The 17,052-nt window shown below is 39.0% G+C and overlaps 1 protein-coding gene and 1 long non-coding RNA gene across 2 annotated transcripts in view; one reads left to right on the top strand and one right to left on the bottom strand.

Annotated features, from left to right (window-relative positions):
• The window catches only part of Dph5 (diphthamide biosynthesis 5), a 28,875-nt gene extending 19,711 nt beyond the window's left edge, over positions 1-9,164 (bottom strand). The window contains exons 1-2 of the mRNA XM_028757409.1: positions 8,740-9,164; positions 4,156-4,280 (exon numbers count right to left, since the gene is read on the bottom strand). Coding sequence (XP_028613242.1) covers positions 4,156-4,280; positions 8,740-8,874 — 260 coding nt within the window. The 5' untranslated portion in view covers positions 8,875-9,164. The remainder of the gene's footprint in view (positions 1-4,155; positions 4,281-8,739) is intronic.
• A 123-nt stretch (positions 9,165-9,287) lies between these two features.
• Positions 9,288-15,646, top strand: LOC114612424. The gene is made up of 3 exons (XR_003710011.1): positions 9,288-9,568; positions 10,769-10,932; positions 15,394-15,646. It is a non-coding gene; the product is annotated as an uncharacterized LOC114612424 (long non-coding RNA).
• The last annotated feature ends 1,406 nt before the right edge of the window (positions 15,647-17,052 follow it).

The following is a 17,052-nucleotide window of genomic DNA, read 5'->3' as shown; positions in this document are numbered from 1 at the left end:
GTGGGAGGCAGAGGCAGGCAGATTTCTGAGTTCAAGGCCAGCCTGGTCTACAGAGTGAGTTCAGCCAGGGCTACACAGAGAAACTCTGTCTCGAAAAACAACAACAACAACAACAAAAAGAAAGAAAGAAAGAAAGAAAGAAAGAAAGAAAGAAAGAAAGAAAGAAAGAAAGAAAGAGAAAAAAAAAGAAAGAAAGAAAAAGAAAGCAAGCAAGCTGAGGCAGGAGGATCACTTGATCAAGACTAGCCTGGGCAGCATACTGAGATCTCGTTTTAAAACAAAAACTCAGAAACAAACAAACAAATTTAATTAATTAATTGGATTAATGACATCTGTCTTAACATCCTATTTCTAACTACATGCCAGCAGGAACCCAGCAGGAACCCAGAAAATAGCTACAGTATAGGAAACATTACTTAAGCTTGAATCTAACATAAGGTTCTAGATGTTCAGTCACTGAGATGGGGCAAATTAATTAAAAGAGTTCCAATAGAACAAATCAGAATGGTATAGTCCCAAAGAATTTACAATGAGGAACTGGATGTCACCTGGGAGGTGGAGGCCAGAGGACCAGAAAGAGTTCAAGGCTAGAACACTTAACTTGTATCCTAGGCTACAGGAGAGAATCTCAAACAAAACAGCACAAACAAAACGCCGTACCGTGCAACTGATGGTCTAGTACAGCAATGACAAAGGTATCCTGGGGAAAGTAGAGAATCACAGAATGAAGCGATTATCAGGAAGCCCACTACATCATGCCATTGTCTCTGCACATCAGTTTTCTTTGCACAGCATTCTCCCCCTTCCTTCCCACCACCCATCCTGCAGTCCTCTCTTCAGAACCTTATCCAGATCCAACTCAACACCAACTCACACACATTCTTCTACTAGCACGCTTACGTCTTTTCCAGCTTCTGTAATGACATCCTCTTGTTTTCCCCTCTGCTTTGGCCAGAGAGCACAGAATGTCCACCTTTCCTAGGGTTTTTTGTTCCTAGGCTTGTCTTCTCTTCTCTGGGGATCCTACCCATTCCTTTGGCTTTAAATACCACCCATATACCAATGACTTCCTGACCACAATGACCTGCTTTCCTGTTTCTAGAGCCAGTCCTTAAGGCAGAATTCCTTCTTTTTACATATCTATTAAATCTATGCAATGTCTTTCTTCTAAATGTGTTCTACATTGTTCTTTTCTTCCTTTATTAGAAACACCCCTGCCTCCTTAAAAATCTATACACACTAAGCAAATCAAGCATTTTTAATAAAAAAATATTTTTCTTGCTTTAAAATCCTCCAAAGGTTTACTACTGTATTTCAAATACGATTCCTTATCACCCCAAAGCCTTAAAGACCATGGCTCCAGCTTACCTCTGTAACACCCTCCACCCCACCGTGTTCTAGCCACTGTGGCCGTCAGCACTGTAACCACCAGTCTTTCGGTCTGCTCTGCCTGGAATGACAGGACTCTAACCCCATTTCAGTTACTTGCTTAAGTATAACCTTCAAAGAAAGCTTTTCCATATGCCTCTGCATAGGTAAGTCTCCCTCTACTTCTTTCCCCTCCTCTGTACAGATTTCCCCAATTTTAATTTTTTTCTTTTTCTGTGATAACTGTTGACCCCTACCACTCAACCATGAGTCTGTATCTTGCCAACTCAGTGAAGCAGAAGTTCATATCCCAAGAGGTGTATGAAAAGGATCTGGGTGAACAGACAACTGTCAGTTCAAAAAATGCTTGTCTTTCTTTATTGACTTTAGGTAAGCTATCCCAAAATTCAATTAATATTTAAATTAGTATCAACCTGCATACGCCAAGTATTATGAATAAAATGAGAGAGCTAGAGACATGAAGGACTATGTATAAATCCACACGTAGTAGAGGCACGTGGTTATTGTAAAATACTGTGAGGAACTGTGTGAAAGCTGGCATAGTGAGGGTCTAAGAATAAAATGTCCCCTGAAAAGACTCAGACTATGGCTTGTTTCCCAACTATCCGGGGTGCTATCTGGGAGGTTCTGAATGCTTCAGAAGAGAAGATCTACCTGAAGGCAGATTGCTAGGGGCAGGTCCATGGTGACATCTTGTCTCTGGGCCCTTCTTGTGTCTAACTCATTCTCTCTCAGCTTCCTGTCTGTCATGGGATGAAGAAGCTCCTCTGTCACCTGCTACCTCTGTCTTCATATTATGCCCAAGAGCATGGAGCCAGGCAACCCCAGTCTGAAACCCCTGAAACCATGAACCATAATCAATCCTTCCTCTTGCTGCTCTCTGGGGGACTTCAGTCACAGTTATATAAGTTAACTAATACAGCCATCAACAATAATCTCCATCTGCCAAGTGGCACTATAACTTCAGATTGGAGTGACAAAGGACTACAGCATGGGGAGCCATGAGCTGCAGATGTGGAGGCCTCTGACAGACATAGGTGAAGGGAGGAGCCTGACCTAAGGCGTGAGAGTGAAAGAGTGTGACGTCATGAGTTGGCGAGCATTGAGTGTGGTCTCAGCACAAGAATGGCAGGACACAGGCTTGAAGAGGAGGTTGGGAAATTTTCAATATTTGGCTAATAATGGACTTGCATAGTTCTCAGCTGAGGTTTTCAAATTGTTATAATTTTACACATACAAATTTTACCATACTTGGGAAATGAGTTAAATGTCTCTATGTCTATAAACAGATCAAGCAAAAGAGACAGAATATATTAACCTGATTAAAATAATGGTATTAGAAGTAAAAAGAAATGAAAGGATATGAAAAAACCTGGCCAATAATAAGTAAATAAATAAATAGACAAAAAGCCAATTGTAGTGTTCCTCAGAATATGGTGAAAACTTTTTGTCATAAGTTTTCTAAAATAAAAAAAATATTAACTATTTAAAAATATAATGTGAAATGAGACAATATAAAGTATAAACTCCAATTTTTTTTACATCAGTAGATAACAGATTTTACTTTTTAACCGGCTAGACTAGTTTCTAATGCTTGCTCTGAATTTCTCTACTTATTTCATCTGGACTGGCAACTCTGTGGGCTGATACCAGTCTAGAAGCCTCAGTCCGAGCAGCAACTTTATTGTACAATGAACACTATCAGTGACTGAGCCAGCTTATCAGGCAACTATAAAAACGGCAGTGCTACCATGTTAGGAAGTCTGTGCCGGAGTTTCTCTATAGAAGACACAGATTTTAGACAGATGGACTCAGTGTATTACTGAGAAAATTCTATATAAAAGAAGATATTTGCTGGATAAAATTTTTTTATTTTCTTTTTCATTTTATTATCCTATTGCTAAGAAGAAGAAAAAAAGTACCATGAAATTTGAGAAAGCCTAAATTTTACAGCAAACAATGTTAGACAGGGGCTAAAATAATTTAAATATTTTTATAGTGGCTACCCAATATAATTTGCAATTAAATATAATAATCATACAGACTCTCTGGCCCTGTATACTGACATAAATTATTTTCCTTATGACAGACGCATACACATGTAACTCCATTGTTTTGAGAAAGATCCTTGATGGTGGGCCCAGAGTGATTTAATTGTCCTTATGTTCCCCAAATCTGTGACATAAATCTTGGGTCACCAGCTGTAGACAAAGAACTCTTGTGTTTGGCTTGACACTAGAGATTGATGACGCTTGACTAGACAAGTAGAAACCCATCTTCTTGGTAATGAGGAGGGGCAGTGCTCCCAATGGAGAAGGGACATTGAAATCAGAGGTTTGATAAATGATAAATCCAGGGCAAGTAAGTGACAGCATTATTGCCAAATATTAGATTATTTAAAAAGAAGGGGCGGGGGAAGCCTAGAACAAAAGAAGCCAAAGATGGTTGCAATTATCAAAGCAAATGGCAGGCCTGACTTTTGATAGTGTAGAGTCTTATTTAATATTGACACACTAGTTAAAGGTATCTGATGCCTTTATAACCTTGTACAAAAACAAAGGCATGAAAGAAACAAATGCTAGAGTTGTCACTTGCTAGGATCATACTTATGATGCCATCTTTATCAAGTAGATGCTCTTCATTGAAAACTTAAATACAAAATTCTTATGTAAAACTCAGGGAAACTTCTTAGGCCCTGGCAAGGAAATGTTGAAGCAGAATAATCACTGCCAATAAATAAGAAACTCACAATGTATATCCACTTACCCAAATGGATCACCAACCACAAGGAACGCAACATCACTGACATCTGCATCCTTAAGAATATTATCTGCTTCTTGTTCTACTTCTTCTCTGTCAGCAAGAATCAATTTTCTTCCATAAAACTCTTCCTACAGATACAAGTAGGATATCAAAATATCAAAATGCTATACAGCAGGTGAGGCTTTAACACAGGCATACACCGAGGAACAATCTTTGTCTAGAGCTAGGTGCAAATATTGGCAACCATCCAAACACAGATCATTCAATACAACTCATCAGTGAGCCAGTACTCCATATCATGATGCAATTAAACTCTGTCTTTGGGGCTATCATCATATCCCTAGAGAAAGCAGACCTCTTAACATCTGAGGCCTCTAAATTTGTGTCTAATAGACTAGGCAGAACACTAAAGGATGAACAGAGAATATGTATTCATGAGCCCTATTCCAGAAACATGAAAATATGGAATACATTAACAGTAATGACACATGGCAATGCAGATGTTTCTACCAATTTCTACAGGACCATTTTTGGTGTGCTGGGAAAAATAAAAGGCAGCGTCAATAAAAAGACAACAGAAAATTATGATTTAGTTGTTCACAAAGAAGTGAACTGTCTTATATAATTACAGGAAAAGAAATGAATTTAAATACAAAGGAAGTTTCCATCCAAGCTGTTTTGTCAATTAATTTCTTGAAGTTCAGTTCTAGAGAAGAAGCCCAGTAGAATGAGCCAGTGAACTGGTGTGATACTGATTAATAACACCATGCAAGATCATACAACTGAGTCTTATAACTGAGCTTCCATGCGATTCAAACATGGAAGAGGATGCATAATACATGAAATTATGCCTTCACATTCAGAAATCTGAGTTATTAAAAGCTGCAGGGATGCTGCAGTTGAAGAGCAGTGGTACCCAAGATTGATCAAACAAGGAAGTACATGACAAACAAGTATCCAAAGATAAATGCTACAACTCCAAATGAGGGAATTATTTCCTAACACCTACATAAAATCTGTTACTCAGATGGAAAACAATATCACCCTGTAGACTGTTTCACAAGCTCATAATAACACTGCTTACATTGATTAAAATAAAAATGCAGGGCTGGAGAGAAGGCTCAGCGGTTAAGAGCACTGACTGCTCTTCCAAAGGTCCTGAGTTCAATTCCTAGCAACCACATGGTGGCTCACAACCACCTGTAATAGGATCTGATGCCCTCTCCTGGTGTGTCTAAAAACAGCTATAGTGTGCTCATATAAATACACTTTTCACTTTTGCTGTGTGCCTTTTTCTTAATCATTAATCTTTACATGTTTTGACTTTAGAAACCAGAAAACTTACAGTCACAGGATAATCACACCCAACTATCTCAGAGAACACACATGATCACTGGACGCTGAGCTACAATGGTCTTTACTGAATTAATGTACCCTGAAAATTATCAAGAAGCCACATGCCACCAATGTAATGCTAACCATAATCCACGCTCCTACATATGGAGGCCAGAGGGCAACTGGAAGGAGTGGATTCTCTCCTTATACCATGTGGACTCAGGAACTGGTTTAGATTATGGGTTTCCAAAGCATTGGTTTAGATAAAACCTCTTCGGTAATTTACAGACATATTATAGTTTCTTCCTCCCACTACTTTTATAAATTACTTAAGTCTTTCCTTAAGTTTTCTTAGGTATAATGCAGACAGACCATGAACCACTTGCAGATTGTACTGCTCATACATCTTTATGTATAGATGCATTTAACCAATAAGCATGTAAGATTTAAAGTACCAACAGGAATTACCTAAAGGAAGCTAAAGCTGCATATGCCAAGACTGATAGTCTTTCCCAGATTTGCTGTCTCACATTTCTTTTGAAGACTATACTAAAACATTACTACAACAACAGTGATTAATGTGAGAACAGACAAACTTGGAATTTCTTTTTTTTTTTTTTTTTTTTTTTTTGGTTTTTTGAGACAGGGTTTCTCTGTATAGTCCTGGCTGTCCTAGAACTTGGAACTCACTCTGTAGACCAGGCTGGCCTCGAACTCAGAAATCCGCCTGCCTCTGCCCCCCAAGTGCTGGGACTACAGGCGTGCGCCACCACTGCCTGGCAAACTTGGAATTTCTTTAGCAACATCTGTATGTACCTTTTATAAAATCTTAACTGGCTGATTATTTAAAAAAAAGAAAGCATATATTCAATACAGAAAATAGAGCCAGGCGGTGGTGGCACACCGCCTTTAATCCCAGCACTTGGGAGGCAGAGACAGGCGGATTTCTGAGTTCAGCCTGGTCTACCGAGTGAGTTCCAGGACAGCCAGGGCTACACAGAGAAACCTTGTCTTGAAAAAACAAAAAAACAAACAAACAAACAAAAAAAAAGAATAGAACTATTTTTCCCTGCAATATAATGACCTCTAACTGAAACCAGACTTCATATAAATATACATCAACAACTTCAAAAATCAGTTTGTTTTAACAAGAAAATATGGAAATGAAAAACAGAAGAAAGTGATTGAAGAGAAACAGGTTCTACTGGAAATATAAGGCTGACTTAAGGCAGATGGTACAGATGGTACCCTGTGGCAAGCTACTCAGGGAAAAAAATAGGAACTAAGAACCTGCAGGACATGAAGACAATACTAGAAGAATTTTGTAAGATCCAGGCCAAATTATTTTGCTTGCTATAACTTTTTGTTATACTCTGTGTAGTTATTATCTATAGCTAAGAATGCAGAGACAGTATGAAAGTCTGGGAGGATAGTTCTCAACTGAGAGCTACTTTAGTTTTTACGTTGCTTCTGTCACTATCTGTATGATAGTGGACGAGTTTTGGAACATCTGTGTGCCTACAAAATGGAGCAGTAACCCTACAGGGCTGAGTATTGTAGCTCTGTGGTAGAGAGCTTATGGAGCCCGTGAGACAGACACCTTGGGTTCAATTCCAAGCACTGTAAGGAAAATAAACAAAACAGCAAAATAAATCTCCTAAAATATCAACACTTATTACTATGAAATAACAGATATTCTAGTACCTTAAAAAAATACACATAATTTACTTACAGGTAAGGTCAGCCCAGATCCCTAATAATTACATTTATGTTTGGGGAGAAACCTTGAAATTAATATTTACTAACGCTTATAATTTACAAAGCATTTTCACATATACCTTAATAAACACTATATGCCTTCCAATTGGTTATTTTTCTTTAACAAATGAAGAAACATTCAGAAGTTTGGAAATATATCTGCTAACAGCTAAAATGTCTGAAAACTTTTGTGGTGGGCACTGTTATACGAGCCTAGAGGCAGACACATCTGGCCTCAATTTATACAGTAAGAAATTAAACATAAGGAATTGTCCAAGGACATGTCACAAGGCAGAACAAACTAAGTCTTAATTTTGCTCCAAGCTATTGTCTAACATTCTATTCGATTACACTGCCAATCTGTTACCTATTCTCTCAGATGGTTTTAAACCCAGTATCATTTTTGATCACTGATCAGAGACACATTTCTATCATCTTGAAGTAAATGCAAACACCCACAAGTCCACAAGTATGGTCAGCAAGTCAAACTGGCCATTAGACACTATTTTTTTTTTCTAATGTGTGGCCAGTTTAAGAACAAGCCTTAGGCCTTTAATCCCAGCACTTGGGGGACAGAGACAGGTGGATTTCTGAGTTTGAGGCCAGAATGGTCTACAGAGTGAGTTCCAGGACAGCCAGGGCTACACAGAGAAACCCTGTCTCGAAAAACAAAACAAACAAACAAACAAACAAAAAAACAAGCCTTAGTTTAGTACTCAAGATTTTTAACATAACTTTCAGAATTCTCTGAGTTGTGAATCTGAGAGATATGACCAGAAGTTCTGCGGCCCACACTTTTATATGGAAGACTTGACAATTATAAAAACCCTTCCCCTCCTCCCATAACAATCCATCAGCTCTTTATGTCAATATATGGTCCACTTTGAGTTTGACAACCAACCAAAAACTGAACGTCTGCTGGTATTTATTATTTACATATTTACCCTTAATGAGAACCTGCCTAAGGTATATAATACACTATTAAGTCCTCTGGTTACTTAGTCACTCTATATATACATATGGGAATGACAGCCTTCCTGGGAGAGTATAAGTAAGGTCTCTTTGGATATGTTGCAGACAAAAAATGAAATCGCTGTTCCCTATGGAAACACTTCAAAGGAGAAAGCTTTCGGATTGCTTGCTGAATGTATAAGCAACTCATTAAAGCTGTGTCAGCACCTCATTAGCACTCAACTCAGAAAGGATTTCTGGCTAGCTCATGAAATAACGGATTTGATAACTATCCCCAAGAGTGTAAAATAACTTTTTTTTTTATTATTTACTGGAGAAAGGCACAAAATTAGACTTGTAAAGTAGGACAAACTACCGTTTCATTTCCCGAGTCACTGAATATAAGCCAGACTTTAATGAATAGGGTGTGTGTTTTAAAGGGTCTAAAAAAAGCAGACGCTTAGAGTCTGTGCAGTCTAGTGTACGAGAATCGGACGCTAGATAGATGTCTTCCCCAGAGGCCCGAAGACTTTAATCACGTACCAGGGCTTCCTTCCCTACAGTCAGGACTGAGGTGTAGGCTTCCAGATACACGCGACTGCATCGTCTCACAACTTCCAGACCCTTGACTGTGATGTCCTTGGCATCTCCCAGGCCCAAGCCGATCAAGTAAAGCATTCCGAACTCCAGGGAGGGGGAGACTGCAGAGCCAAGTGAACAACAAAAACGTCAGCTAACACCGGGGACCTAAAGTCTAGGGATAGAGATAAAAAGCAAGGTTGCACCGCGCGTGCGCCTGACACTCAGCCCCTGCATACTCTTAGAAAAGATTGGAATGACTGTTTTAAATAAAGTGTGATCCAACTGCCCGCTTAGACACTCGTAAGTGATTCGCTAACGACCCCCAAAGTCTCACTGCAGCCTTTCTATAATTGCAGACCCAAAACCACGTGCCCATCAGGGACAGATCTTCCGGGTCTCACCTACGGCGCCGTAAAGCGGAGAGCCCTTTTCAGCACTTTACGACTGGCAGGAGGGGAAGGGACCAGCGGCTCCGGGAACCTGCGATCGCGTCCCGCCTGGAATCGCGTCCCGCCAAGGTCTGCCAGGACGTGCTGACGCTAGGGCATGGGTCAAAGGTCAGGAATGAGTCCAGCTGTGCGTCTGGAAAGGACCCAGCGTGCCCACGCTCCCGGCAAACCAAAGCTCAAACATTCCCGAGGGCGTCCAGGCCGGTGATGGTAGCTCCCAATCGCCCTCCAGACGCACGCTCGCAGGAACAACCCGAGGGACTTCCCTGACTGACCCCGCGTTACTCAGCTTTGAATCCCCACTCTGTTGATGTGTCGTAATTTAACCAGAGGTCTCTCTGGTGAGGGGACAGGTTGACTAGCTCTCCTGAGTGTGGTTGTTAAGTTCCCACGGTAGCGGGCTGTGACTCTTTCTGGGGGTTTGCCCCTGGGATCTGATACAGGAATGCTTCCAAGGAATCTGCCTTAGTCACCCTCGGTTGAGAGTGACCTTTTAAGAGTGCTCAAGAGATGACTAAGTACGAATGTGATGACATATACGGATGAAAAATGTCATAACGAAGCCCATTACTTAGTATGCTAATCAAAGGATAATGTTTTTTTTTTAAAATAATGCTATGTCGGGGGAGGGGGAACACATAACAGAAATGGGAAAGTGCTTCAAACCTTGTTTACAAGCAGTTCCATTAAGGTAAAAGTTTGGTCCGAAGACGCTGGTAACTTCATCCAAGTTGGAAAGACAGTTCACTGCTTCTCTTGGTACAATGTGCTGGCCATTCAGATTTTTCCTGCTTTCTTAGGGTTCTGTTTGACTTTTGCACTTCGGAGCTGATTCTCTCTGTTCCCACTAAATTGGTTTATTCTTTGCACCATATTAAAATATGTACACCTCAAAATAGATCATGTCATAAATAGTAAGACCTGAAATTATAACAGAAATAAAAAACCTGGCCTATCTAGGGAAGGATTTCTTAGGTATGATATAAAAAACATGTTGCAAAGAGGGGGAAAAAGTTTTACTTTAATAATAAAAACTCTCTTCAAAAGACTGAAGTCATACACTGAGAGAAAATGTTTGCAAACCAGAAATTTGACAAAGGACTTGTCAAAAACAAACAAACAAACAAAAAAACCAAAGCCATCAAGATGCTGGTAAAGGAACTTGTCACACAAGTCTGACAACCTGAGTTTGATCTCAATTAAAGGTGAAAGAAAAATAACTCCACAGTAGTCTCCCCTGACCTCCACAGGCTGGTATCCAACCCAAATAAACATACCAATAATAAACTAAAGATGAATTCAAATCTAATGGATTCTTAAATGCAACAAGAAAACAGCTGAATGTGAAAAAATGTGCAAAAGATTTTGAATGACACCAAATAAGATATGCTAATAACAAATAAGCATTTTAAAACATTTCTAAACATAAACACTGGAAAAATACTTTTGAAAGTTCTTTTTAGATTATTTTATGTACGTGAATGTTTTCCCTGTATGTATGTCTGGGTACCATATGTGTTCCTGGTGCCTATGGAGATCAGAAGAGGGTGTCAGAATCTCTGGAACTGGAGTTACAGATGGTTATAAGCTACCACGTGAGTGCTGGGAATCAAACATCAGATAACCCAGAAACCTATCCAGTTCTATACATCCAGAGCTGGATTCATCACCTTCTCTGCCTGCTTGGTGTTTGTCTCTGTATTGGGTAGGTTTGACATTCACCCAAGCCAGATATTAGTCACCCTCACATGGAGTGTGGCTCTGCTCTGTCAGAAACCATACTTACTATTGCTGTGTTGTTTCAGATCCTAGTTCAATTACTCTGTCAGCTGCCCATCTTGTCTCCTTCAAATGTATCTTCACAGAAACCAGGAAGTACTAGTAAAGATACACCCTAAAAATAGAATCTGCCTTCTAAAAAAAATATTTGGGAAGCCAAAAAAACCCAAAAAACCCATGATCTTTTAAATATCCCAAAGATCATCTCTGGGATGTTCGGCACCCGCCTCCCTGGACTCCTTATGTACCATGAGCTTTCTTTCAGTGGTTTGACCCAATTGTAGTTCTGAGTCCAAAGCATGCAGTCATGTGCACCTTGCTGACACCTCAGCTCACCTGATCATTAAACCCTGTCTTCTCATCAGCCTAGATTCCCCCAATCTTTACTCTCAGGCAGTCTCCCCAGAGGTCTCCAGTCTCTAAGCAAAGGAGTCTCCTCTGCTAAAATACTATGTCTATTAAAAAAGTTAAATCTCTTTAAAACTGCCCACCTGTACAGGCCCCATGTCCAGCGGTGAATGGCCAACATAAAACAAACTCAATGGTATATTCGTAGATGTGTGTCTCACATTGCTTTGCTTGGGTTTTTTTTTTTAATTGTTGTTTCTTTGGGGTTTTGTGTGTGTGTGTGTGTGTGTGTGTGTGTTGTTGTTGTTGTTTTACTAATCTTTTGCTAGTATATTAAGATTTCTAGTTTTGTTTTTAATGTTTTTTGTTTTTATGCCTATGTGTGTGTGTCTGCATGGTTTTTGTGCTTTTTCACTTTTAAAAGAAATTTTGTTTTGCTTTTTTGTTTGCTGTTTGTTTTCCTAAGAGAGAAAGAAGGCATAGAGTTGGATGGGGAGGGGAGGGATCTGGGGGGAGATGGGAGAGGGGAAACCACAGTCAGAATATATTGTATGAACTTTCAATGAAAAAAAATAAAAATAGACAAAATTGGGCTGGAGAGATGGTTCAGTGGTTAAGAGCACCAACTGCTCTTCCAGAGGTCCTGAGTTCAATTCCCAGCAACCACATGGTGGCTTGCAACCATCTGTAATGGGATCTGATGCCCTCTTCTGGTGTGTCTGAAGACAGCTGCAGTGTAGTCACATATATAAAATAAATAAAATCTTTAAAAAAAAATAGATAAAATTGTCTTCCAGCACTTCTTCATGACATTAATTTTCTGAAGTCAGTGAGTGTGTCTTAATCCTGTCCTATTCTCTAGACTTAGCACTGTGCATGCCCACAGCAGGTTTACAGTAAGTGTATGTTTATAGGTCATTTTGCATTCATTAGTAGCCAAGCAGTTTCTTTGAATTATACATCCTGTCTTATGCAGTGCAGATGTGTGATATGTTCTAAATAAGTACCATAAAGTCACTGATAACACCTCAGATATGAGCATGTCTTGGTCACACCTCTTAGGGAAGCTGTTTGTGTTGAACGCTTATGATACAGATCATGCATACTTTATGCACACACCATGGGATATGTCAGCAAAGCTTTTAATGTACAGCAAAATCTTCAAAGTTTACAATGTCATTTTTAATGACTTTAGCTTTTATTGACTACTCTCTTGTTGATTCATAGTAAGTAGATATTGCCAAAAAGAATATTTGTAATTCAAACTATAGGGGAAAAAAGGTGTCCTGTTCAGCAAGATGTTAAACATCTTATTTTAGATAAAGAAGAAATTTTAGTTTCTACTCAAGATTTTCTCAGAAAAAACACCTTAACTCTGGTGTAAAATTTATAATAAGCCTATTTATTTTACCAGCTTTGTCTCTTAGTAGGAGACCAATACTTTTTTCTTTCCTGGGTGTCAGAAAAAAAGTTATGGCAATCCTTTCCCTCTTCAACGTAACAAATACAAGCAGCAAGTCTTACCTAGTCTGTTTTTGTAAAGCCATTCTGGGGAGTGCAGGGTGGGGGTTGGCTGTTTCTTCCTCACTCTTTAAAACAGTTTTCAAATATGATTGTTTCTCCCTCTGTCCTCAGCAACTTATTAGGGAACCCTATAAGTTTAGGAAAGTTGAAGCAATTTTACAATAAGCCTCTACATCTTCCTAGATTCCACAGCTGTTAAGCGGTCCCTGTATTTGCTTCATAATACATTTCAACATCTAGCTGGACATCAGCCGATCTTACTTTTTGATGCATTTCCTAGAGTCATTTGTTTCTTCTAATCCAAGCTGAGCTTTGAATACTTTACATTATAACAACTATTTATTTTTAGCATATGTTGTTATATAATATTAACCCTAATGACAGCAGTCAGGAAGCAGACAAATTTCATTATTAGAGCAAATTACAAGTCTTGTGCAACAGAAAGAGTGTAATGGTTAAGAAAGCAATGAGGGTAGACATTTGTCTATTTTTTGAGAGGTCATTAACATATTTTTATAACCTTTGTCAGTAACTCAGCTTTAGTCTTCTCGATGAAGAGACTGGCTCCTATATATTCTTGCTGTGCTCACAAAATGAGTGCCTCAGATGCATATTGTCACAGCAAGTTAATCCCTGTGCCTTTTCCATCCCACCGTCAACATCATATGCTACTTTTATCATAAAGAAATAACGTAGCTGAAATGCTTCATTACATCATGGACAAATTGTAATTATCACCCATCTGAAAGAAGCCATCCTTCAGTTTTCCTGTTTGAGCTTGTTTGTCTGTTGAAAAGAAACCATCAGGGGACTGACTAAACTCCATCTGACCTTATTGTGAATGGAGAATATTATTTTACTGTGACACTGGCCTTTTAACCTACATGCTTCCACAGATTGCCTTTGTTAGGAGAAATCTGCATTAATATTCGGAGAGTCTGGAGACCTTTGAATTGATTTATAGTCACTATTTTCTAACAAATAAGTGGTAATTAAAGATAACACTCCTCTAGAGGAGACTACATTTACTAAGGTTTAAAAAAAAGACTTGTAGTTACTTTATTGTATAATCATTTACTTAAGTAAAAAAAATCACTTTTGTTTATTAAGTGACATTATGATTTATTATATGGCCATATAAACTACACATGTAGAAAAAAGAAATTAGCAAATCTGGAATTATTTTCTGTGAAATATGAGGAGTATTTTATTATCAGTAATCTTGGCTCACTAGGTTGAGAGAAACCACATAGAAGGAGTCACCTAATGCCCTATGCTGTTATGTAAAGCGACTTCCAGAGATGTTACACACACACACACACACACACACACACACACACGTATATTAGCTGTTTATCTCTACACCATTTTGATAGTAGTTCCTTTAAAAATTTCTGCTAAAAAGAAAAAGGCTTTGCACCTTAAACTATGCAGTGTCTGTTTATGTTTAAATACATATAAATTAGCCATGACTTTGTAGGGGAATAGCCTCCCTTTCACTCAAAATCCATGATTGCTTTATTGGTGTTATATTTTTGTTTTCTTTTAAACATTTGCTTTGTTTTTAATGTGTATGAGTGTTTTGCCAGTGTAGGTATGTGCAGCATGTGTATACAGTGCCACAGTGCCCATCAGATCAGAACATGGCATCAGATTCCCTAAAAGACAGGTGGGAACTACCATATGTGTATTGGGAGCCACCATGTGAATTCTGGATACTGAACTTGGGTCCTCTGCAAGGACCAATGAACCATCCATCTCACCCTGTTGTTTCTTTTAAAGAGGTTTTATTTGAGAGGGAGGGTAATTATTTTACCATGTAACATTAAGGAATAGAATAATTTGCATTTTCTCAAATAAAAACATGGTACATGGTAACATTTGTTTGATTATCTTAGAATCTGCCTTTTGGAGGTTTGGCTTTCTTACAGCTTTTATGATACTGTCCAGAAGGATACCAACAATGTTTAGCTACTTGTTATGTCGTGGGTCCTTATTCAATGAATTCATTTACCTTTTTCTTTGAGTCTAATTTTTAGTTCTATCATATGTTTAGTATGCATAGAATCTGGTCAAGGGATACACTTGTATTTGGGATGTCCAAAGACAGGAAGTCAAATACCATTGCCTTGTTACCAGATGTTAAAATGAGTTTTGCAATGAGTTTGTTGTGATCTGCAAGAGAAGACTGTGTAGGTTTATGAGAAACACAAAATAAAACTCTATTTTGGGTCATAATCAAGTTATTTCAATATATTTTGTTTATAACACTCACTTGACTGTCACTATTGCCACATGTGTCAAAAGTGTTGTCAAGTGATAAAAAGGGTAGGGGAGGTTGAAAACAAACATACTGAGGGCTGGAGAGATGGTCCAGTGGTGAAGAGGACTCAGATTTAACACCTAGCATCCACATGGTTCACAACCATCTGCAACTCCAGTCCTAAGGGATTTTTTAGTGGTTTGTATGTGAATAGTCCCTGGGTGTTAATATTTTTTAAAGCTTGGTCCGCAGTGCATGGAACTTTTTGAGAAAGATCGGAGGATGTGCCCTTGTTGGAGGAGATGTGTCACTGGGGGAAGGTTTTGAGACTTCAAAAGCCCACTCCATTCCCAGTTATCACCTCTCTCCCTCATGTCCATGGATAAGGATGAAAGTTCTCGGTTACTGTTCTAGCACCATACCTGCCTGCCAGAGGCAATGCTCCCTGCCATGATGTTCATGGACTCGCCCTTTAAAACTGTAAGCCGTCAACAAAGTCATTCTTTGATAAGTTTCCTTGGTCTTGGTGATATATCACAGCAATAGGAAAGTTAACTAAGACCACGTTGGTACCATGAAGCAGCCTATTACTGTAACAATCCTGACCATGCTGGTTTGGGAAGGAATGTGGAAGACTTTGGACTAAGTAAGTGTTTGAATGCTATAAGTGGGGCTTAATAGGCAACCCTATTAGGAGATTGGAGGACAATAGTGATGAGAGAAGTATGGACTGTGGATACTTCTTAGCTCAAGAGATTTCAGAGGAGACCATATTAGCAAGTGTCCAGTTGTCCAGTATCTTAGCAAAGACTGTGGCTGCTCTTTGCCCCTGTCCTAAGAATCTGAGGCTAAGTTGGAAGAGTTTGGGGCTTATTTCATTGACAGAGGAGATTTTAAAGTAGCCTGCTATTGATTTTATGGCTTGGTTACTAGTGATTATTTTTATGCAGACCTATAATGAAAGGAAGGAAAGAAGAAATACAAAAGTTACATTTTGAGGAGTAAAAGGCACCGGGGAATGTAATATTGGAGCCAACACATGTGTTGACACAGGTAAGGAAAGATCATATTCTAAAAGAAATAAAGGAAGCGTTCTCAGGGCAAGATTTCTACACAGCTGATCCTGTGACATGTGAAAAGAAAGGGACTAAGGATTTTCTGATCCTAAAAAGCAACAACAAATCAAAGTTTAGACAAATGAAATTCAAGGAGAGGGGTAGGTTCTAACCCAAGCTAGCAGCATTGGCCATGCAGTTCTGGCTTTAGGGTCATGAAAGATATAGGAGTAAAGGGGTTTGGAGTCTTCCTCCATGCTTAAGGAGTGACTTGAGTCTCTGAGATTACATGGATGTGTGGTGGGGGAGTCCTACATGGAAGACAGGAGAGACCATTGCCTGAAGCTGTGAAGGGGAAGCCTAGATTGCATTGGAGACACCAAGATGTTGGAGATAGCAGAATTGTGGGATACCTGCAAAAAGAGCTGCAGATAGAGAGTAGAACTAGCCCAAGAGAAGTATGTTGAAGTCAGCAACACTGGAAGGGAAGAGCCATCTAATTCCTTTGACATCAGGCATAGAGTTACAGGATTTAGAGTTTACCATGCTGCAATTTGGCCTTGTTTTGGTCGAGTATTTCCTCACTATGCCCCTATTCCTCCATTTTTGGAATGGTAATGTATATTCCATGTCATTGTATGTTGGAAATATGTCATTTTCTTTTTATTTTTACAGGGGTTTTACAGTTAAAAGAGAATTTGAAGTTTAGATTTTTAAACTAGGTTGAAGCTGGGAAAAACTATGAAAACTTCAAATTTGAACTAAATACAAGCCTATGGGTACTAGGGAGTGAAACGTGATGCTTTGAATGAGAATGGTTCCCACAGTCTCAAATATTTTAATGCTTGGCCTCCAG

Source organism: Grammomys surdaster, unplaced genomic scaffold (assembly GCF_004785775.1).
Source record: "Grammomys surdaster isolate TR1022 unplaced genomic scaffold, NIH_TR_1.0 126158, whole genome shotgun sequence".
NCBI classification, from domain to species: Eukaryota; Metazoa; Chordata; class Mammalia; order Rodentia; family Muridae; genus Grammomys; species Grammomys surdaster.
Note: the sequence above shows the minus strand (reverse complement) of the source record. Positions and strands in the feature narration are given on the sequence as shown.